The 23,170-nt window shown below is 48.7% G+C and overlaps 1 protein-coding gene across 1 annotated transcript; it reads right to left on the bottom strand.

Moving 5' to 3' along the window:
• Positions 1–2,931: 2,931 nt before the first annotated feature.
• NR2E1 (nuclear receptor subfamily 2 group E member 1) lies at positions 2,932–19,209 on the bottom strand. Its single transcript, XM_041478073.1, has 9 exons — positions 19,185–19,209; positions 13,985–14,130; positions 13,171–13,258; positions 12,668–12,903; positions 11,220–11,366; positions 6,375–6,471; positions 5,840–5,989; positions 5,474–5,579; positions 2,932–3,094 (listed from the first exon to the last, which is right to left on the bottom strand). Exons 1-9 carry the CDS (start codon positions 19,207–19,209, stop codon positions 2,932–2,934), a joined length of 1,158 nt encoding a protein of 385 aa, XP_041334007.1.
• Between the last annotated feature and the right edge of the window lie 3,961 nt (positions 19,210–23,170).

The following is a 23,170-nucleotide window of genomic DNA, read 5'->3' as shown; positions in this document are numbered from 1 at the left end:
AGTAAATGCCACATCTTAAACCTGAAAGATGATGACACGATCTCTGTCATTTGCCATTTAGAAAACTAAAATATTTTAGCTGAAGAGTTGAAAGCTGCATGCTTGATGTCAAAGTATTCCTATTTCCAAAGTGAGGGCTTCGGAGCATTGGTCTTTTAGAGTGACAGGACATTGGCACAGCACTCTGGGATCCCACCTAGCCTTAAGTCCTTCAAGGCTAGCTAGAGACCCTAATTCTACTGTAGTGTAACTGGCTGTGCTTCAGTGCAACGTGCAGCAGTGGGAGCAAGATGTAGTCTGAAGATTAGCTGTGCCTAAACCATAGGGATCTGGGCATTGTTCCCAGCTTGTGAGTCTGCTCTGCAGCTGGGCCAGCTCTTGCAGGTAAGAGGATGAGATATGGGTGTGGTGCCATTGCCCTGCCTGCTTTGCCGGTACGCTCTGTTTTGTCCTCTAGTGTGGGCAATGTAGGGACTGCAGCAAACTGCAGGGTGTGATTGCCTTGTTGTCTAGCAGGGTGGATGTTGTTCATGTTTATTGCTGCTCTGGGACAGCAGCATGAATCTCACTGTTCTGTGATGGATTCTGTGCACTGGGTTTTACTCCTCTAGCTCATAGCCTGAATTGTCACAGAGTTGGAGAACCGCAATTGATTTTTCTGCCCTATTATATTCCTTTTAGTGTAGAGAGCAGAAAATAGTTGAAGATTATTACAGGTGCAGGAAGAATGGATTATAAACAGTTTGTTGCTTTCTATCTAAGAATGTGCTCTGCCCTATGGTAAGTGCATTTTTAAGTGCTCCAAGCTAGTTTGTATAGAAGATACTTTGAGGTCACATAGCCTGTGACTCATCTTGTATATTTATGATCTGTCTTGGAAGAGATAGAATGTGAGACCCAGCAGAGTGCAAATGGAAGAGAGCTGGGGTTAAAACTTTGACCTCTGAAACATGTGAGATTTTTGAGCTTGGAAGTCAGCAGAGCTAGGATTTCACTTGTGACCTGTATTCCTTGACACTGCAAACCAGTGAGCCATCAATACACACAGTGTATTTCTACCTGTCATTTTAGCAAGCATGGTTCTTCAGTTACTCATTGCCATATGAACAATGCATTTCCCTCCTACTCTTGCCAAGTTGTTGTGTTGATTGGGAGTTGTTTCCCTCTTTCTTTGGTGTGATTATACAGTTAGACACCTTAATAAAACCTCAGTCTTTTTAACTGAAGCAATATTTTTTGTACTCATCACCTTTTGTTAGCTGCACAGTTCACTGGTACTAAAAATTGTAATAACGTGCAACAGAAAGCACATACTGGGGTAGGCCTCTGATGCACTTAATGTTGTATCCTAGAAAAAGCTACCTGACACCTTCTTGAGAAAGAAACCTTGCAGCTGGTATTTATTTGAATTACAGAAAATAGCTCCATGTAGGATCTCACAAGGCAGGATCACCTAAGCTATTCCTTTAATGTTTGTCTAATCTGTTTTTAAATACCTCTGATGACGGAAACTCCACAGGATCTAGGACAATTCATTTTAGTAAGGAATACTTCTATTCCCTGGTAAGTAGGAGACAGTGAAAGAAGCAGATTAAGGACAACAGTTGAAAGAACAATGGAAATTAATTTAAATTCAATATATTTTTATTCTTTGTAAATACAATGAGTACAACTTTTTAACTTCACAAATCGGTTAATCCACTTTGTACAGGAAAAGTTTTACTCATTCTATGATAGTTCAAGTGCTGATCTTTCTCAGTGCTAGTTCCTAATAACAAATCAAATTTTGAAAAGTACAGCAGCTATCTTTAAATGGTTTTTTTTCTACATTATTCGTACATCAAATAAGCAGCTTGTAACATTTTTGTGTGTGAGAGGGTGTAGGCGAACAAGGCTTCAAAATTAGAACCTGGAGTTTTCTAAAAAGGCATTGGAGACTTTTGGAAATTGTTAGCATTGTATCAGTCAACAACCTTTATTTCTTTGAAATAAAATTCCTTCCATTGATTTTTTTATAGTCATTTCGTTTCTCTGCACATCTCATTGACAAAGAGTTTGGCCACCGTTGCCTTTGGTTTCAGCACTGTGCCAACGGGACAGCCAGCAGATCACTGAAGCGGTCATCTCCATTGTATTTGGTTTTGCTGTTTTAGTCTTCCTTTCTTGTGTTGTCTCTTTTCAGGTGTGGGTGTGTGTGTGTGGGAGTGTGTGTGTGTTTCAATTATGTCTGTGTGTGGAAGAAGAAGGAGGGAAGGTCAGGGAGGAAATGTATAAAGCTCTTCTGTCTTTGAGATGTTAACCGAACAAATTGTGGTGACATCTGCGTCAAAGATCACCAGTTCATTTTGTAGGAAGAATGGAGCTGCCGTCATAAGCTACCTTTTAATCAGTTCTGAAGGCCACTTCATGATGCATTATAGCAGAAGCAATGTTTTGGTAACTTGGTCTCAAATGTTGCCTATCATATTAAAAACATTTTCCCAACATAGGCTACTTTTAAAACAATTCTGAAGGCCACCACATCTTGTGTTACAACAGAAGCCAAGTTTGGTCACCCAGTTCCAAATACTGAACAAGCTAAAGTACCTTCTTTCACATTTTGTCTCAGATCTGCCAGTTGAATGAGAGAATAGCAGAGTCTTTGTTAACTATGACTGGCATCTGAATTGCCTCCATCCTGTAGTAACAGGAATAGCAGCCAAATTCCAACCACTTTCACTTTTTCTGTAGAACAAAGCATTCTCTCCATGATCTAAATCACTCTGTTCAGAGCAGCAGAATCATATCTACTGGGGTATTTTTTGTCAATGAGTTTAAGGACTAAACATTCCCAGGCTTATGCTTCCTGTAGATTTTGTTAGTTGAGGCTTATTCTCCATAGATAAAAGTTCTTCTGAAACTGTCCATCCTGATTGTTTATTTTAAGGTAATTTATATGTCACTGGATTTGTACATATCTGAAAGCAGTCTTGTAATTGGTACATTCCCAATGGTCTTTTTGAAAAACACTTCTTCTATTGTAGATGGACTAATTGAACGTAAAGCTGGTAAAAGCAATAGAAGTTTTCCAAAACGACAGGGTTGTGTGGGATACCTAGGAGACAGAGAGAAAAAGAATTTTGTTGAAGTTTTACAGTATTTTTTGAAATTAAGGACTTTATTTTATAGAAAAAGACCAATATTTACTAAATTGCACAGGTGATGCTACCTATGTGTCCCAGTTTGAGACAAATTTGGGAGGAAACCCCATAATCTCAACCTAAGTGCAGTCTGCATGGTCTAGAATGACTCAGAATCTAGTGGGATACTATTGTCACCCCAGGACACTGTGTCAAAACCCTGTGTTTTGTACTTGTGTGAGCAACATGGTTGACTCCAAGGAAAACTCTCCAAGGCAGTCAGCAGAACATAGGACAAGGTTTCTGAGTTTTGTTTAGCTCCTTTGTTCATTCCCCCAGAGCAGTAGGAATACAAAAACTGGACCTGCTCTGATGTGTCCCTCATACAGCAATGTTCTCAATGCAGTACAGGGAAGAGCTTGACTTGTAGTAACTGCCCTGTCATTTGAAGTACAGTTTAGAACTAGCTGGATTGTCATGGTAATCACTTTGCCCCCTTTTGTCTGGCAGATATATTCAATACCGATTGACATTTGTAAGGAAAGTTTTTGTTAAAGAAGCTGTGCTTTTCCCCAGGTAATGTGTTTGTGTATAGGATGTTTTCCATCCTTTCTCCCAGCTTTTGAAGGCAGCACAGCATAGGATGTGCATTTTTAGCTGTGCTTATGCTGTGTTTACAACAGTGATTCTCAAACTTCTGCTTACAGTGTCTCCCTAAGGGGAAGTGTAGGTTGTTCGGAGAAACACGCTGCTTCCCCAGACTGCCCTCCCTTGCATCCTCTTGAGAGCAACTCCACTGGGATCTAAGGGCTGCTGCTGCAGTGACATTGGCAGGAGGATAAATTCAAGCCTGAGGATGAAACACACAGGCTGAAAGCCCTCTCACCATGGAATCTGAGTGAGAGTCCTGTCAGTGGACTGCCTTTTCCCTTGTAAGAAAATATTGTTTACAACATGCACTGGGTAGCACGGTATCTAAATACTTCCAGCAACACAGAAATGCTGTGGAAAAGTTGTTCCCTTGGAAGGGAAGACGTGGCTATGTATTCCTCCCTGGCTTCTCTCTCCAACAGGCCCTATTTCATTTAAGGTCTCCAGGGCACAATCTTCATGGAAAAAGCCTTCCTTAAGAAAAGGAAGAGACTGCTATGCAGCAGCTGCTCAGTTACTCTTTTTGCTCTGAAGCAGCCATAACTGGATGGAATTTGCATTTTTACTTCCATCCCCAGTGCAGGCCATTCCCTGTAGACTAACAGAAGTGCTTCAGAGACTGCTACCATCTAATCTGTGGTACTGATAGGACTTCTGCCTGACAGAGCTACTATGATAGCAAATAAAAGTTTCAGAGGGAAAAAATTGTATAAAACTTCCTCTTCCACTTTTCCATCTCCAACTGTTTTAGTCTCATGGACTTCCACTGCAACTAAATGCACTTGGCTGTGGCACCACAATGAGATTCACAAATTCTGGGGTTTTCATTTGAACTTGATCACAAATTCCAGGCAGCATCTTGGAAGAGCTACTTAAGCTCCTTGTGTCCTTCTTTCTGTGTCTGCAAAATGGAGGAGGTTATATGGGAACTGGAGATCATGTGTGAAAGGCACTCATACTGTCTGAGATGCAGTGTTTTGAGCATTACTTTTAGTGGTATCTAATTGAATAAAATGTAGAGGTAAATGTAGCCCTCTGAAGTAATTGCACAGCCATTATTACTTCCCAGAGCAAGAGCTCTCCTTTTAACACCTTTCTGTTTGTTTAAAAACACCGATGTGCTCGAGCACACTTGAAGAGGAGCAACAAAAGTGGTTAAGGGTCTAGAGCACAAGTCCTGGTTAAGGGTCTAGAGCAACAGCTAAGGCAGTTGCAGTTGTTTAGTCTGAAGAAAAGGAGGCTAAGAGGAGGCTTTATCACTCTCTACCTGAAAGGAAATTGTAGGGACGTGGGTTTTCGTCCCTGCTCCCAGTCATAAAAATAAGACAAGAGGAAATGGCCTCAAGTTGCACCAATGGAGGTTTAATTTGGATATTAGGAAAAATTTATTTCCCAAGAAAGTTGTCAAGCATTGGAACAGTAATGCACAGGGGAATGGTGGAGTCATCATCCATTGAAACGTGTAGATGTGGCACTTGGGAACATGATTTAATGATGGACTTGGCAGCATTCATGGTTGAACTGGATGATTTTAAGGATCCTTTCCACATTTTCTATGGTTCTATTTCAGAAATCCCAGCAGGCTGACAGCCAATGTATACTCTCTGTAGCAGCCTGGTCCCCATTTCAGTCAGTGCAAATGCCACCTTCCGTGCAATCAGAGCAGGATTTTGCCAGAAGCATTGACAGAAGACACCACTGACCTGGTGTGAATGTAGCTGTTCAGGGTGAGCTGGGCTTCATCTTGAAGGGCTGCTATGGCGGCAGCATTTCGGAAACTCCTCAGTTCAGAACCACTGTGTGTGGGCACTGGAAAGCAGATCAGTTACTAGTTCAACTTGACTCTTGGGTGGATCAAAACAGTTCAGCTAGTGCTATCAATGGAAATTAAACATTCCCATTAGTTCCCCAGCACTCCACTGCCAGCCCTTTCAAAATGCAGCAGTGACTATTGGAATTCAATGGGGAAACCTACTGGGTGATTCAAAGCTATGCCTGGTTTAAAACATCACTTTAAAGCAGCAACCTCAGTTATCAGACCAGACAAGTGAGAGATCTTTTCTGCTTACCAGCTTTAAAAGTGACAATGCATTTGAGACAGGCAAATTCAGTAGCATCTAGCCGAAGTTGTCTAAATCTAGCCACAACCTCCTGTAAGGCCTGTATTTCTGAAATAATTTTATTCAGCTTCTGAGAATCTGTATTGTCACCGTTCATGCCTGAAACAGAAACAGATGAAATAAATAATATTAAAGGCATTTGCTTTATTTCATATTGATTTCTGACAAAATCCTCTGTATCAATGTCCTCTCTATTGTCACACTTGTCTATCTGGTTCCATGTAAACTGACTATATTGTATGAAAGTTAATATAAAATCTTCTCTTGGATGATAACAAACACAGTAATTTGCATTTAAATGACAATGCAAGCAGTCATGAATACAACAAAACAACATTATTTGCATTTAAATATAGATTTATAAATGACAGGTATGCTCTATTGTTCAGTAGGAATTTGTTATTCTTTACATGTTGTTCTTTTTTCAGTAATGTATTTTTATGGTAATTTTTGTAACAAAGTCATTAAATTGTGCAATTCTTACCAGATACAGCCAGTAGAGTGTTAGCATCAACTGGAATGGCCCATTGTGCTATTCCTAGAACAAACAGTTCTCTCCAAGCATCTTCCAAAAGCATCAGCTGTCATACAATAGATGTACAATATAACATAGTGTATAATTTATAGATTTATAAACAATTTAAATATGTAAATTTCTGTTATTTTAAAAACTACTTTAAATGCCTGTCATGGTATTTCCCCCACAGCATTCATTAGCTCTTCTCTTAGCCTTTTGAGAAGGTGTCTAGAAATAAGTCTATGCATTGTAGAAAAACACTGAGGGTTGGCTCACTGTGCACCATGTTGTGGACTAAAAGGGAAGAGAAAGAAAGAGAGAACTCTTTCCCCAGAGCATTTGCTCACAGCATGAACACACCTGCTTTATCAGCATGGTATGGGTTCTCTTCTCATCTCAGCTCTTATACAGCTGTTCTAGGACAGGTATTTCCTCTTGCTCTCTGGGGATTACACTCCTTTCCCTCGGGAAGGCAGAATTTTGTGAAGAAAAGCCTGGATAATATCCTGGATCAGTGTAGGGATCAGTGCTTTAGAGCACACATCCACCTTATAAACCCTTCCTTACTAACCAGTTTCTATATCTGTCAAGCACAGCATCTGAACACACAAACAATTTCTCAGTGTCACCTGTTTTTCTGCTTTTTTGTTTAAAATCACTCAGAAATTCCAGGCATTAAGAGCTGTTTCCTTTCAGAGATGCGACTATCCAGGCACTTATGCTGACAGCATTGCTAGTTCTCTGCAGTTTTTGCACACTGCATGTCTGTATGGAGGATGTGTTTTTCTCTGTTTTTTTCTGAGGCAATGCTTGTGATTTCCCTGAAGAGGCAGTGGTGCATCTGAAGAGGAGACGAGACTTCTGGAAATGCAGACTAGCAAAGCCAGAACAGATGTGTTTAGTCTTGAGGGCATCTGTGGATTGTTAGCCCAGACCAATTCTTAAGAGAGGATTGGAGGACTTCTGGTTCAGCTGAAGTGCATGGCCAAAGGGCAGGCACGTGGTGGTGTGTACATGTTGCCGGGACCATGTGTCACAAAATAGGGTGAGAGAGATTTGAAGGGGTGAGAACTGTAGTGGGCTCAGAAGGTACCTTCTAGCAGCTCCATGCAGTGGAAGCAGATTGCCCAAAACTCAAGCAGAAAAGAAAATGAAGCCACCAAACCAAAACCCCAAAACCTGCAATCATTGATGTTGTTATGGTCCCTGAAACTATCAGCAGCTTAGCTTATTAGGAAAAGAGGAAGAGGGTATGTAAAGAGTCTGTAAAGAAGAATAAAGTAAAAAAAAGATGCTGTACCAAATTAATGATGATATCCTTGGAATCAGATATGTGAAAGTAGTAGGTGATACAGAAAGCATCAGTAAAAGCAAATCCTTCATCTGTGTGCAAACTCTTAACAATACTGCTATTCAGGACAGTGATGCTTCTTGCCAGCCACTAGGACACCAGGCAGGGGGCAGAAACTGCACAGGAAATTCTACCTGAATATGAGGAAAAACTTCTTTACTGTGCACCAAGCACTGGAACAGGTGACCCCAAGTGGTTGTAGAGTCTCTCTCACCAGAGATATTTAAGAACTGCCTGGACACCGTCCTGTGCCATCTGCTCTGTGATGACCCTGCTTGAGCAGAGAGGTTGGATCACACGTAATCCCTTCCAAGCTGACCCCTCCTGTGATTCCATGATTACATGGAATGGTATTGGATGGTATTAAACCATTCTGTTCCAATCTGAATTCTCAGAGTCTCTGCTCTCAACTTGTCACTGCAGGGTTATATGCCCCATTAGGGCCTTTTTGCCCTGTGTGCTTTGCAGAACTTCTCCATTAACCTAAGGAAATTGTGACATGATGGTACTCGTGTCTCTGCATGCAGTTGTCATTTGAAACACAGTGGATTTTACAGTACCAAAAACTGCACAGATTATTGCCTGAAATGGAGACAGGGAGGGGGTGCTGTGTCTGGAGTGTAGTGCCCATCTCAGCTTTCTTCTGAGAGCAGATGAATCTAGTCTTAAGTTTCCTAACGACTGCAGCCTGCAAACCCAGTCCCTCCTCTGGATAATTCCACCTGAGGGTTGTGCAGGTGTCTGTATGACACAGGAAATTATTTGCCAGCCTTTCATTTGCTTTTGTCATTTGCTTTCATTTGCTCTTTTTTTGTCATTCATTCATGCAGATACAATGGCAATAAATGGTGGTTCCTGGAAGATATCAATTTCATATTTTGTTTCCCACTAAGCCTTTAAAGTCAGAAGACTTTAGAAATAAGAGACTCTTCCAATAGCTAAAGCTTTCTTCATGCCTATGCATAAGTCTGTAAAACCACCAATTAAAATAATTCATGCTGAAGTCATACTCAGCCCTCCTTCTTCAAAGAAACAACAAATACCAGGCTTTCTGAACAACTGGTTTTGCTTCTTAATCAACCCCATCCTTGGTGTGACCTTTTGTTGGGGACCTGCATTGGGTCCAACCTGTCTCACAGATAAGGTGGGCAGGTGTGCAGGCCAGCAACACTAGAAGCATGACGTTTTTTGTTGTGTGGTTTCCAGTTTAAGATGGACTTATCTGTATGAATCTAGGGAAGGGACACAGCCTCTGTTTTACCAGAGGTAAGAATGCAGCAATACTCTGACTTGTGTTTTATCAGTAAATTGGTTTCTATTTATTTCCCTGCCTTCAAGATAAAACTGCCCCAGAGTCCTGAAATTACAGTGCACTTGCCTTTTTAGAAGAGCAGAAAAAAAAAAAAAAAAAAGGAAAATTCAGGAAAATATTTTAGTCTCTCCTCAGCCAGATGTCAAGGACACCAAAAGAGAAATGCAGACATTTACAGCTGGGCCATTGTCAAATTAAATAAAGCAATAGCAATGTTATAAAAATCATCTGTATGATTATTCACGATATAAGGGGATTAAAATCAGAATTATTTCTTCTCCAGCTCTCCTGATGGGAATCATGCAGGAAGAGGCCCAAATCAAAGCTTTTGAGCTGAGCAGCTCTGAGTTTTGAGGAAGCTGACTTGCAAGGAGCTACAGCAAGTGAGAGTGATGTTAAGGAAAGGCTGGGTTTTTAATATGTTATTCACTAAGATTAGTCCCCGCTATGACAGTGAAAGAGGAAGTGGGTTATTTAATGGGAGCACTGTGGTGTCTATGGTAGATAAGCAGACCTGTTTGAGGTGTGCTTGGTCACATACCATGGAGATGTCCCCTGCTTCCAGATCCTGCTGCCTCCTCCTCTGCAGGAGATGATGGTGTGAGGAATGCCTCCCTATAATGTCAGATAAACCCTTTGCCTAGGGAGCCTCCTGTGGACATCACTGGCCCAGAGATGGACCCAGTGTGCTCCTGTGTGCTGGGGCTGCTGCTGGAGCAGCGCACCTGCTTCTTGTTCCTGACACTTGAGCCTGTTTCTTTGGTTGCTCATTGTCACAGACGCAGTGCTCCACAGGACTCCGTGGCAGCAGAAGACACCATTAGAGAGCAGCAGGATGCCACACTGGGATTGCTGTCTTCCTACTGGCATGTGTGACCTTCCAGGCCCCATCTCATCTCTCCCCTCATCCTCACTGCATAGCAGGACTGCAGGTAGAGCTGAGCAGCATTCCTCTTTGACTAATTTCACAACGAGGATTTCAAGATGTGGGTTTGGTGCTAGAAAATGAGCATTTTTATATACCTTAGCTTTATAACACATTGTGACCATCATTATTTACCTTAGATTGAAAACATTCTTGGTTTTCTAGGAAGCTTTTTTCTTGTAGTTCAAAATACATATTTGCATATCAACTGCAACACTTGTGCTTCTGGGGAGAGGAACTAGTTCCTCTGATGACTGCTACGTAACATCTATGGCACAGTTTTTCTAGTTACCATTTTGGTAAATTAGCTCAATCATATCAAAGTAGTAGATGTCTTTTATGATTGGAGCTTTGTGTAGATTTTCACCCTTCCATTTTACAATTATCTTTTTAAAAATTGGTGCATTATACAAAGCACACTGAGTCCTCATCAAGAATCAAGTAATTAAGAAATTGTTTCATCTTGTGTTGTTCACCTATGATTTACTTGAGGCAAAGGGAAATTATCATAGAGGAAAACAAAACATATTAGGGACGATTTTAATTAATGGTAAAAAATATTGGGGGCTGGCCAAATACTGCTTCCACCTTATTGATATAATTGTAAGCCAAGGTGAATAAGGAAAAAATGTGTAAACAGTTGAGAGGAGAGGAGAAGAAGAGGAGGAGGAGAAGGAGGATGAGGAGAGGAGGGGGAGGAGGAAGAGGGAGAACTGGTAGAGGAGGAGGAGGAGGAGGAGAAGGAGGAGGAGGAGGAGGAGGAGGAGGAGAATTGGTCTTCAGAAACCTCAGTCATATCCTGAGACCATAAACTTAGCTAAGCATTTCTCATCCCTAAATAGCAAAGTAAGATGCTATTCCCCATTTTATGGAAGGAAAAGTTGTCCTACAAGTAGAAAAGCAGTTTGGCATACTACGTTTTGTCTGCAGCCTGGTGATTTCTCCTCTAGCAGTTGTCTTTCCATAATATTAGTTTTATGTTAGATTCCTTTTTCCTGGCTTGATTTTTCACTTGCTTCATAAGATGAAAGTTGGAGGAAAGCAGTTTCTAAATCACTGCCTGGTTTTCAGGGGCAGACTGAAATGCTACGCTGAACTTCAGAGCTGCTGAAGTCCATTACAGATTTCAAAGTCTAGGGCTGGAAGTCCAGGACCCAATTGAAGTCTGAGCCTTCTATAACAGGCAGGCCTGGCCGTTGCCACTCCCACTTGCCATTGCCTTACCTGGTCTTGTAAGGACAAGGTGGAGAAGGCTGGGACACTTTTGGCCCACTTGATGCTCATGAACAGAAGTCTGGCTGCTGACTCGCAGACGGATTCAGTGGCCACTTCGTAGAGATACATAGGGGTGCCGTTGACTTCATGTGGGTACTAATGTCAAAGAGAAAATAAAGCCATTTCATACAGTGCCACCAAGGCAGCCTGCTCTTCCTCTCCCCTCCATTCAGTGCTCCTGCTCATGCCCAATACAGAGTGTGCACTCTCATGTTCTGCAAGCAGAGGGCATTGCTTGCAGTGGGCTCACTCCAAACTGCTCCTTGCTGCTTATCCGTGTGGATGAGCTGTACTAAAGAAACTGTTCAGAGCAGGAGGTTGAAAGGAGAATGAAATTATTGCATGAAAGGGGAAAATTGTACCAAAATTATGTCACGCTTTACTCTGTTACACAATAGAACACCTCTGATAGCAGAGTTAGAAGAATAAAAATTTGATTGACAACATGTAGTTTGTAACCTTGCTTCAGAAGCTGATTTAGCATTCCAGCCCTGCTCAGCAAAGCAGTAAATATTCATTTAGCCTAATCCTTCATCTTGCTCCCTGACTGCAACAGGTTGTAAGTAGATGCACAGAGCCAAGCATAACTATCTAGAGGCTGTGTAGGCTTTGAATGGAGTTATGTTTTCCAGTGTGTGCTACATTTTCTTGCCAAATAAATTCTGATTCAGCATTTTTCAAAATTACCACGTAAAACTAGATGCTGTGACCACGTTTATGATGGTTCTACCAAGCTATGTACCAGCTCTGAAAATGCAGAACTATTTAAGCATCTTCTTCTGTGATTTTCTAGATGCTGTGAAGACACAAAATGCCATTGCAAATGGGCTAATGAAAAACATCACCTTTCAGCTAATTCCTGTGCAGTTGAGGCCACAGCAGTGCTTCCACTGGGCTGCTCAGGAAATGTCACAACCAAGAAGTGCAGAGAGCCAGCTTAGCCAAGTTTGGGTTTTGTGTCTGTGCGGACAAGCTGCAGGCTTTGGTCAGTACACAAAGTACTTTCTGAACTACACCACCATGGAGACTGGCATTTCTCTGAAGAAAACTCATTCACAGGGATTGCATTCCTTGTGAAACAAGGTTTAAAACTGACTTGTGGATGGGCTCCAGGCAGGAGGAGCATTTCTGCATCCATGAAGGTATAAGAATGCATGAGACAGGATTTGTATGGAGCAGGTTATCAGTTGGTCCTGCTGCATACCGCTTCTCCAGAGGATGTTGCACCTCATCTCCTCACAGCCTTTAGGGGTGTAACAGAAGTCCCCACCACAACCCACAAAGCTTCAAGCCTTGCTCTTTGCCATGCCTACCCCAGAGGCAGGAAGGAGCCTACAGGTTGCAGGCACCTCAGCAACAAGGTTTGCAGCCCGCCGGGGGCCAGGACAGTGGCTGACCTTTGGGGTGGGCTGTGCCAGGCCCACCAGAGCCTGTCTCTCCGGGGTGCCAGTGACAGCGGCCAGCTCCAGGCCATGGGGCTCCAGCTGGGAGACGGCGGTGAAGAAGGCGGGTGCCGGCAGGGCGGCAGCGGGGAAGTGCGGGGCTCCGCCGCTCTCCTCCTTGTGCCCGCGGAAGTAGAGAGCCACCTGCTTCCGTATCGTCGACGTCCGGGGGCCCCGCTCGTGCTGCACCGCTGTGGGCATCAAAGAGAGGCGAGGGAGTCACCTCGGGGATCCGGACTTGGGCGCTTCCCTCCCTCCTTGCAACTTTCTGAGGCCAGCCCTGTGCCCCCCACCGCCCGAGGGCTGTCTGGGGAGCAGTGTCTGAGGGCTGCCGCGGGATGGGAGCGTCATTTGTGGCCGGGCCAAGGAGACACCGGAGTGACACAGCGCTCCTCAGTTCAGAGCAGCTCCCTCCTGCTGCCCCGCCACCCCAGCCCCGGGAGAGGGGGAGCAGGTACCATCTTTGTTCATGTTGACCTCCAGGCACTTCTTCAGCCGGCAGGCTCGGCACTGGTTCCTGTGCGTCTTGTCCACCGGGCAACCTCCCTGCAACACAGCCAGCCGTCGGGCCGGGGGCAGCAGCGCTCCCATCCCGCCGGCCCAGGCGCAGGCCCCGCGGCGGCGGGAGGCGCGGAGGGGCCGGCCCTGCGTGCGCCGTGCCGGGCCGTGCCAGGTGCTCGGCCCCGGGACAGGGCGGGCCGGGCGGGGCGAGCCGGGCCGCCTTCAGCACCCGAGACAGCGACGGCGGCGCCGCCCCCTCGGGGCTCCGCGCAGCGCCTCGCATCCCTCCGCGATCCCAGCCTCACATCCCCGCGGGGACGCTCCGGGAGTGGGAAAGAGAGCGGCAGGAGCAGAAGGGGAAAAGCGGGGCTGCCTCCGCCTGGACGCGGGCACGACACACTGGCGTGTAAACCCATGGCTGTCCATCGCCTGGCCGTGCTGAAGCTTACCGGGAGGCTGCCCCTTTCTGTCCTCCCATACCCGGGCGATGTGCTGGCTGTGCCTCCCCCTGCCCGCATCCCTCCTTCTCCCTGCGCATCTCCCCCATCCTCTCCGCTGGGCTGGGGAGGGCGGACGTGCAGGGGCAGGCGGGCTGGGGCACCCAGCGCCCGGCCTCGGCCCGGGACTCCCTGGCAAGGGAGGGTGAGGCTGCGCCGCTGCTGCATCTTGCTGCGGGAGTCTCTCTGTTGGTGGGGCAAGGGCAATGCGGGCCCCTGGGGAAATGCAGGGTAGGGGGTGCAGGCGGTGCGGGGACTAGGCTGCTGCTGGTACCTGATTTCCTGATTTGCAAACATAGGTCCTATTCCTCCTGATGCTCCTCTTGAAAAATCCCGAGCACCCATCGCAGGCGTAAACCCCATAGTGCTTTCCGGAGCTGCGGTCCCCACAGACTTTGCAAGGGATGTCTAAAATGCGACCTGAAAGCAGAGAAGGGAAAGAGGGAGAGAGAGAGCTCTCAGCAATCTGACCTCCGGAGGGATTAGCCCCAGAGCCGCAGTACAAGCAAATAATGAAGTGATTTTATAGCCAACTTTCTTTTCCTTGAGCAAGTGTCAGTTTTCTACAATAAGCATTATTCATGCCCCGCTACGTTTATTTGGATCTTCTATAATCGCCAAGACCCATTTTGGAAGGGAAGATTACAGCAGCGGGAGCAGCAGTCTTGCCTGCAAGAAGTGAGGTTGAGGGGGGAGGGGAGGGAATTCGTGGGGTTTGGTGAGGGGGTGTATGTTTCTCTGGCTTTCTGGCGCTCGCCAAACAGGACGGCACTTTCCCTGGGCAGGAAAGCAGTCAGGAGACCGATACACAGAATAAACCAAACCAAAACAAAATCAAATGATCGGGAAGCCAAGAAACCTCCTGTTCCCGCTAGCAACCCTAGCGAAAGGGGGCTGATTTCCACGGCAGAGAAGGCGTGCCATTTTCTTCACCCCAAAACCTGCAGCAAAACTTTCCGTCTGTGTTTTGGGCGCGGAGGAGTCCGCGGGGCTGTGAGCCTGGCGGGCGGGCAGTGTCCCTCCGTCCGCTCCGCTCCGCTCCGCCTCGCCCGCAGCCCCCGCTCCGCCGGGCGCTGCTTTCGCACCGGCTTTGACAAGAATTGCAAATACTCTCAGGGAGATGCAAAAACTCGTACAGAGACGATTGCAGCCCGGTTTAAGAAACCCGCCAAAACCCCACTCGGCTTCTCCCTTTTCTCCGTTTTTGTTTTTGGTTGTTTTTCTTTTCCTTCTTCTCTCTTCTGCTGTTTCTTTTTCTTTTTTCTTTTTCCTTTTCTTTTTTCTTTTCTTTTAATTTTTTCTATTTCCTTTAATTTTTCTCTTTTAATTTCTTTTCACTTTCATGTTTCTTTTCATTTTCCTTGCTCTCTTTTTCTTTTTGCTTTGATTTTTCTTTTCTTCTTATTTCATTTTCCTTTCCCTTGTTTTCTTTTTCTTATTCTCTTCCTTTTCCTTTGTTACTTTTTCTTTTTCCTTTAATATTTTTCTTTTCTTTTTCTTTTCATTTTCCTTTTCCTTTTTTTCTTTTTCTTATTATCTTCCTTTTCTTTGTTTACTTTTTCTTTTTCTTTTCATTTTCCTTTTCCTTTTTTTCTTTTTCTTATTATCTTCCTTTTCCTTGTTTACTTTTTCTTTTTCTTTTAATTTTCCTTTCCCTTGTTTTCTTTTTTCTCTTCTCTTCTCTTCTTTCTCTTCTCTTCTCTTCTCTTCTCTTCTCTTCTCTTCTCTTCTCTTCTCTTCTCTTCTTCTCTCCCTCTGCTTCAAACAGCCTCCTTCCCTCTTACCAGAACTTAAATTAGAAATTCAGTCCCTCTCATCAAACCTTGGTCTCCAAACTCCAATGGAGAGCTCTCGCTATATTTATTTGGAAGTAGTTCAGGGATAGCTCTGGCTACGGGTGGGTGAGGATGGAGGGGGAAAAGCGGCAGCGTGCGGAGCAGTGCTGGGGGGCGGAAGGGGGGCAATGGAAACAGGCCGCAGGGGCTCCTCTCGCTCCCTAGAGAATTTAGGAGTCCGAGATACTTTCAGACATGTCTGCGCTAAGGTTCTAAGACAATGCCTGCTGGCAGACAATAGGGACATTAGATAAAGTGTTAACTTAATGATTTTGCCCATTGAAACTCGTTTGACTGCCTCCAATGAGCACAAGCTGCCAGCTTCTCCCCTAAATGAAACCCGACAGCTGCTATACACAACACGGCGAGAGGGACGGGGATTAGGTTAGGGACTGCGAGGGGGGGGGGGGGGGGGGGGGAGAGAGGTTAAAGAATAGAAAAGTTTTGCGCAATTAATAAGGAGCGCAGCTGAAGGATGCACCCCCCCCCCGCACACCACTGCCTGCGAGCAAACTGCGGCTTTGGAGCTGCAGGTAGGCGCCCGTGAGGAGGGCTGAGGCCAAGGCACGGTTTCTGGGAGTGTGTAATTACAAGCCCTCCTTGCCACCTGCCTATTGGGGCACCAGTGACCCGTCAAAAAGTGTAGCATGGGAATTCGGATATCGCACAATGCAAACGGGGGAAAGCGACCGACTTCCCTCTCCAGTCCTTAGCATCCACGGGGAGAGAGAGGATCCACACGCACGCACACAAAGGAGGAGGAGGAGGGGCAGGCTGGGGGTGGGGGGAGAGACACTGAAGCGGTACGTGCAGCGCTGGTGCATCCCGGAGCCGAGCCCCGCACTGCCGCGCTGCCCCCGCGCACCCCGTCCCACCGCCGCTCCCCTTCCCGCGGCAGCGGGCCCGGGCTGCCACCCGTGTGACAGCCACCCCCCCGGGGCACCGGGCAGCCACGGGGTCCCCGCTTCCCCTGCCGGCCTACGGTGTGGAGCGGCCGGCTCCTCTGCCGGCCCTTAAGTCGGCCAGTGGAGACGGAAGAAACTTGTGTTAGTTTTCCCCACACAGATTTTAAGTTTGGGAGCCGCTTTGGAAAAAAAAAAATCCTATGCACTATGTATGTACATATCCACACCATGCATATAAGCATAGGGCTCATATATTCCTTACACGTCCCCGTATTCCTGCCGTAGATCGCGAGCACCTGGAGCACCTCACCAAACCCATATAAGCACGTTTCCAGCCGCCGGAGCAGCGTGGTCGGTCTGCCCAGCACCGTGGCCCCCGGCGAGGCGGTGTACGGGTGGGGGGCACGGCGGAGGGAGCGGCTGGAGCCCCCCGCGTCCGCCTTTGCGGGGCCGCCCCGTCCCGCCGCCCGGCCGGCCGCGCTCTGCCCACCCCCTCCACCCCTCCGAGCCCCCAGCCCTGCCCCGCGGGGGCTGTTATGAGAAAACTTTCTTGCTGGGCAAAATATGAAATAAATAGACGGGTAAGACGCAGGGCGGGGGGTGGGAAGGGAAAAATGTAAGCTTGACACGGGGTCATGCGATAACTGATTAACTCTGTTTAAAAGCGCTCCCGTTCCCCGAGGTACCGCTTCGTCTCAGAAGTTTTAGCGCTAAGAAAATGGGATTTCTGTTCAGCAGGGAAACCGTTTTGAACATCCCACGACAGGGGGTCCTTGGGGACTTTTTTTGTGTGTCATAATTGCTTAAAGGATATATGGCAGCCCCGATTACTTGGATTACCATCAGAGGCTGTTGAAAGAAGTTAGTCTGGGCTCGGGAGACGGCGGGATGGGGTCTTGTTACCACCCAGGCAGACATCGCAGTTGACATCGCCGGGCGCCCACCGGCGGGCAGAAAAGCCAAGACGCAGCCCCCTCGCCCGGGAGCCCCTCAGGACCCCCGGGACGCTCGCCCAGGCCCTGGGACAGCTGGTCGGGCTTTTGCATGCGCTGCCGAGGCCGGCTGGGCTCGGGCCCCGGCGCTGAGGAGACCCAGCGTGTCCCTATCCCCGTGGGGTTTGACTGGGTCGGTCCTCGGGGTCCCTTTCGGGAGGTCCCCAGGGGTCAGGGGGTCATCAGTGAAAGCGGCGGTGGTGGCCGGGGGCTCGCTCAGCGCCGTGGGGCCGGAGGAGCGATCCAGCCTGGCGGGTTTTCACCTCCGTAAAATGTCTCCGGCAGAAGCTCCGCCGCCCTTTGGGGACAAGACTCCCCGGTGCTTCCTGCCCCTTCCTCATCACTCAGAAATCTGCCAGGAGCCCCGATAAGTCCCGGCGCGGCTGCCCACGGGCCCGATCCCGCTGCGGCTGCCTCGCACCACCCGGGCAGCCTGGGGAACGCAGTCGGCCGAAGCAGCCCCGGCCGCCGCAGGTTTTTTAGCCCCCGTCCCCTTCCCCGATTAGTAGTACCTCGACTACAATTTTATTTCCTTCCTCGCGGGGCTGGGGCAAAAAGATGCCGCCCTCAGCTCCGCGGAGGAAGAGGACAAGCCAGCGACGCCGAAGCGGCGGCAGCTCGGCCGCAGCGCCGGGGGCTCCGCGCCGCCGCCTCCTCCACGCGCGCCCTCCGCGCCGCGGCCCCGACCGCCCCCGGCCCCGCCGCCGCGCCCCCTCCCTCCTCCCTGGCTTCCCGGCCCCCGCGGACAAAGGGCGGACTCGGGTCAAAATAATGGAGGGCAGCGGCGAGGAGAAGGCCGCGGGGCTGGCGGGGGGCGGCCGGTGGCAGGTACCGCGGCGGGAGGGAGATTTGCCTCCCTTGGCAGCCGCTCCGCAATCCCGGGAGCCTGTCGGAGCGCAGAGGAAATAGCTGTCCGATCCATCACTTGTCAGACATTAAATTGGATTGGGTATTTTTCCCCCCTTTGTTACTGACTCCATCCATATTACAAACTCCGAAAGTCCCGTTGGGATTATACGAATTGAGCCATTCTGTAAGAGCGGTTAGTCATGCTTTAAATTCCCCAGTTATGAGGTGCATGGATTTAGGATTAAGGAAAATGTGACTTTTAAGTTGTTTCTGCTTTCCTCGTTGCAGGATTATTTGTTGTAACTGGGAATGGTGTGCAAAGTATTGCATTTAAATCCTCCTCCGACTGAGTTGCTTACGCGATTCCGTGTAATTGAGTGACCGGAGTTTCAAACTCTTAAAAAGAAATCATTATGTCGCAGAAGATTGCATAAAGTCCGTGAGAAAACCAGCACGTTTAAACGCCGAAATACCTTTTAAACCCAAACCTTCCCCCTTCACCCCTGTGCCTGAGACCCGCACGTACCCGGCCGCGTCCCGGCGGGACCAGCCCCCTCCCCGCCGTCGGCGGAGTCGCCTTCCCGGGTGCTCGCTGCCCACGGGCTTCTGCCCGGTTCCCAGCCCGGAAAGCAGGGGCACGCAGATGAAAAACGGCTTTTTGTAAGCCCCAGGCCCAAACTCCATCGGGGCAACCCCGAGCCTATATATTCGTTGCCACTCCGGTTGGAAATATACACTTCTTTTTCAATTGGGCGCGGGGTGTGGGGGGGTGCAAACCCAAGCCACAACCCCCCCTCCCCTTCCTCTCCCTCCCCTCCACCTCCCGCCCCCCAGGCCAGGCTGCAGCCGGCTTCGGAAAGGCTGTTCGAAGCCTCCACCGCGTTATTACCCACTTGTTGATCCCGCCGGCTTGCTCATGCTCGAAGCCCCCGTGAGTCGCTAAACTCGGGGCGAAGTGTCGGCGCCGGGGCGAGGCGGTGCGGCCCCCCCGGGGGCCCCCCTGCTCCGCGGGGCAGGTGCCTCCCTTGGGTGCTCACTGCTGGCTCCGCCGCGGGGGCCGGCACATCCTCGCCGCAGCCCCGCTCCCCCAGCGATGTCCTCCTGAGGGAAGGGGACACGCTGCGGGGACGCGAAAAGGGGCTGGGGGCCGCGGAAAGAAAAGTGGAGCAAAACGAAAAAAAAAAAAAAAAGGAAAAAAGAAAAAGAACAACGAAGTGACCCAAAGTCGGCGGCCGCTGGCTTCCCCTCTCCGAGTAGATGCTCTCGGGACCCTGGGAGGGTGCTGGGGGTGCGACTGTGCTCGCCACCGCGCTCCTGGAAGGCAAGCGAGAGCCACAGCAGCCAGGACAACAATGAGGCGAAGGTAGGATAGGGAGCGGGGCTCTGCGCCGAGCGCCTCGGTGCAGCAAGCAGGGAGATCAGAGCCTGGAAAAATAATGGAAGGGGGGAAAAGGCGTCAGAGGAGGCAGTCTCTGCCTCTCAGAAACTGAATGGTATAAAAAGGGAAAGGTTTCCAGAAGTTCATTACACTGGCTGACTTCGCGCTTTGAGCTCCAGGCTTCGGCCCCTATAATATCAGCAGAGAGGCTGTGACAGGCAGCGGCGGGGAGGGGAGAGGGACGCCCCTTGCCCACTGAGCTTCCCTCGCTTTCCCCCCAACTCCTGCCGCCGCGTGACGTCACCCCGCGCTGCCAAGGGGAGGGGGCAGGGAGGGGGTTAAATGCTAATGATATTAATGAACCCCCGAGCGGCTTCCACACAAAATGCAGCGGCTGCCGAGACGATTCCGCCTCCTCACTCGCCTTGTGCCCTCCCTGTCATAAAAAGCGACAACTCCCCACCCCCCCGCAAAAAAAAAGCCCCAAAAAACCAGCAAAAAACCCCAACAAAATCCCAGAAAAAAACACAACAGAAGACAAAAAGAAAGCAGAATGAACGGATCAAGATCCCGTTTCTTTTGCATTTTCCCGTGCTGAGGTGGAGCCCGCCTGCGGTTCGCCCCTGCCCTTGCCCTTGCCCCGGCCAGGGCAGCGCTGTGCTGGCAGCCGGCGGGGTCGGGCGGGGAGCGGGCCGGGGCTGTGAGCCGGGCCGGGCCGAGCCGGGCCGAGCCTCCAGCCTTCCCTCAGGGCAGCCGGACCGCCGTCGTGCCGCCCTGCAGCGGGAGCCGGAGGCTGGCCCGGGGGGCGCGGGGCCGGCCGGCTCCTGGAGGCGCTCGGCGGGCTGTGCTCCCGCTGTCCTGCGCCGGGACTTGTTGCACGGCGGCCGTGCGAGGGGATCGCCCTTGCCCGGTGGGGTTGCTCCGACCCCCGGGCACCGCAGCCCTCGCTGCCCCTCAGCAGCTCGCCACCCCCGAGCGTCCCAGGAGCGCTGCCAGAGCCGCGGTGCAGGGGGCCGGCGAGGGGCCGGAGGAGGGACCCTTTCTCAACTCTGCTTTCACCGGGAGGCTGCCGAGCTCTCCCACTCCCTCTGGGAACTAAGAGGTGAGAGCTGCTAGAGCAGCCGAAGGATGGTGAGAGGTGCGCATATGGGGAGGAAGGGAAGATTATCTCTCTTGCCGATGCAAGCTGGGCCGGCAACGGCGCCAGAGAGCAGGGGCGGCAGGTGCTGTCCCTCGGTCCCTTCTTTCTCATCCCTGTCACTCGTGTGAGGTGTTGATGCACCACAGCTGACTTCCCCCTTATGGGTTGTGATCCTGGGAGAATGTGGTGTTCAGCCCAGTCCCAAACACACTGTCCCCATCCTCCTGCACTTCATATTTCATCCTTGCATCTTTCTATCTCAGGTTAGGGGTGACTCCTCTTGTGCTGATACTGTAACTGTGTCGAAGGGCTGCATGACTCTGGGCAGCCCTGGAATCCCAGTGACTTTCTGCTCTTTGCTCCCCACGAGACCAGTGCATCCATGACACAGAAGGAAGCCTCGAACCAGGACAAGCCTGGTCCTGCCTAACACTGAGGGATATGGTCCAGAGGACTGGGAAGTTGCTCAGGGCGATCTCAGAAAGCAAAGAAACTGGTGGATCAGAGAATGCAGACAAATTCACTCCAAATCTGCTTCCAGGGAGGCAGGGAAAAGTTCACCTCCTTGAGCAATGTGAAAAGCAACAGGGAAGGAGATGCTGCATTAGCAAGGTCTGAAGGCCAAAAGAAAGAGGATTAAATGGCAGCAGGGGCCAAATCTGGCCCCAGGCATCCCCTGCTCTAGAGAGACAGATCTCTGGCCTTATAGAAGCCACAAGCTGTTTGTGTTGTAAACTCAAAGCCACCTCAAAAACATTGCAAAGGCTGATCAGACCATGTCCACGGGTTTCAGATGCACCTGAGAGAGGCTGCTTTGAATGCAGGCAGGGTTTTCTCTCCCATGTACAGAATCAGGCTCTGCCAAGAGAAAAAAAAAGAAGAGCTCAAACAGCCCACCTCTCCACCCAAAACTCCACTAACATAACCCTGACACCCGAAGATGGCTCTGCATGTGGGCTGGGGCTGCAGTTGCTGTGGAGGGAGAAAACCATCAGCCCTTCCGTGTTCCCTGGGCTGTGCCTGGCATTGCTTTGTAAACCTGTACCAGCTGAGGTTTGTCCTTTGTCTCTTCAGAGCCTTTCCTATGGTTTCTGTGACGGACAGAGATATCTCAGCCCTGAAAAATAAGGCAAGAGTACTTCCAAAAGTAGAGGGTAGAGGTCTCTCCCACCTCCAGCTTTTTGCTGCAGGTCCTATCAAAGCTGTTTCCAGGGCCATTTGGACAAAAAGTATTTCAGCTTCCAAAAGGTGAGAAATTGCAGTTAACATTCAGTACTTGTAATGATTACCATTATTGCTATTTAACATTTACCATATTATCCTGGTTTTTGATGAAGTAGTAGTTAATTTTCTTCATAGTAGCTGGCATAGTGCTGTGTTTGGGATTTAGGGTGAGAATAATGTTGATAACACACTGGTGTTTTAGTTATTGCTGAGCAGTGCTTATCCTAAGTCAAGGATTTTTCAGCTTCTCATGCTGCCCTGCCAGAGAGTAGGCTGGGGTGTGCAAGAAGATGGGAGGGGATGCTGCTGGGACAGCTGCCCCAAACTGGCCATAGGTATATCCCGTATCATACAGCATCATGCTGAACAAAAAACCTGGGGGGAGATGGCAAGAGGAGTGGCTGGGCAGCAGTCAGTTGGTGGCAAGCAATTGTCCTTCACTTTCACTGTATATCCTTTTACCATTATATTATTTTCCCTTCCTTTCCTGTTTCTTTAAGCTGCCTTTGTCTGAGCCCTCAAGTTTTACCTTTTATTTTAATTCTCTTCCTCACCCCACTGTGCTGGCAGTAAATGAACAGCTGTATATTGTTTAGCTGTCTGTTGGGTTAAACAGATTTTGTTTATTAAGCAGGCTTACATATACAGAAGATACTAACACAGCAATGAAATTTACTGTCTCCTTGTACTGCCTTGGAAGTACAAATACTTGTCAATCCTGCAACAGGAAATGGCATGTGTTCCCTTCCAAGTGTATCTCCTTCAGGACCTTGGACTCTACTGTTACATGGTGATATTTCTCAGCATTGTGCCATGGTCTCTTGCCAGGTATCTTTTCTTTTCTTGGAGTATTGGCAGCAATAAAAATCCAATGTGTGACCCATCTTCAAGTATAGCACTCCTTCTGCCTTTATCTTGCTTTTCTCCTCTGGTCTTTGGATGGGGAGCCAAAAGGTCTTCAGTGAATAAAAGGAAAAAAAAGGAAAAAGTGAAGAAGGTCAGGTGAGGAAAAAATTTAAGATGCCAGAGGTGTGTGGATATAGCAGCAGAATATATGGAAGTGCAGTTTTCACCTGTTTCTCTCAACAGGAAGCAGGTGGATAAGATAAGGCAAATCTAACATACCTGTTTTCTTG

Source organism: Pyrgilauda ruficollis, unplaced genomic scaffold (assembly GCF_017590135.1).
Source record: "Pyrgilauda ruficollis isolate IOZ18807 unplaced genomic scaffold, ASM1759013v1 scaffold43, whole genome shotgun sequence".
Taxonomy (NCBI): domain Eukaryota; kingdom Metazoa; phylum Chordata; class Aves; order Passeriformes; family Passeridae; genus Pyrgilauda; species Pyrgilauda ruficollis.
This window is presented reverse-complemented; position numbering and strand designations above follow the sequence as displayed.

What these genes read in the sequence shown, in the direction of transcription:
- NR2E1 (XM_041478073.1), bottom strand. Translation starts at nt 19,209, where the DNA reads ATGAGCAAGCCGGCGGGATCAACAA. An exon ending in CAAGCCGGCGGGATCAACAA is followed by an intron (nt 14,131 to 19,184) that starts GTGGGTAATAAC and finishes CTCTGCTTTCAG; the next exon opens with GTCGCATTTTAGACATCCCT. An exon ending in TGGCACAGCCCACCCCAAAG is followed by an intron (nt 11,367 to 12,667) that starts GTCAGCCACTGT and finishes CTTTGACATTAG; the next exon opens with TACCCACATGAAGTCAACGG.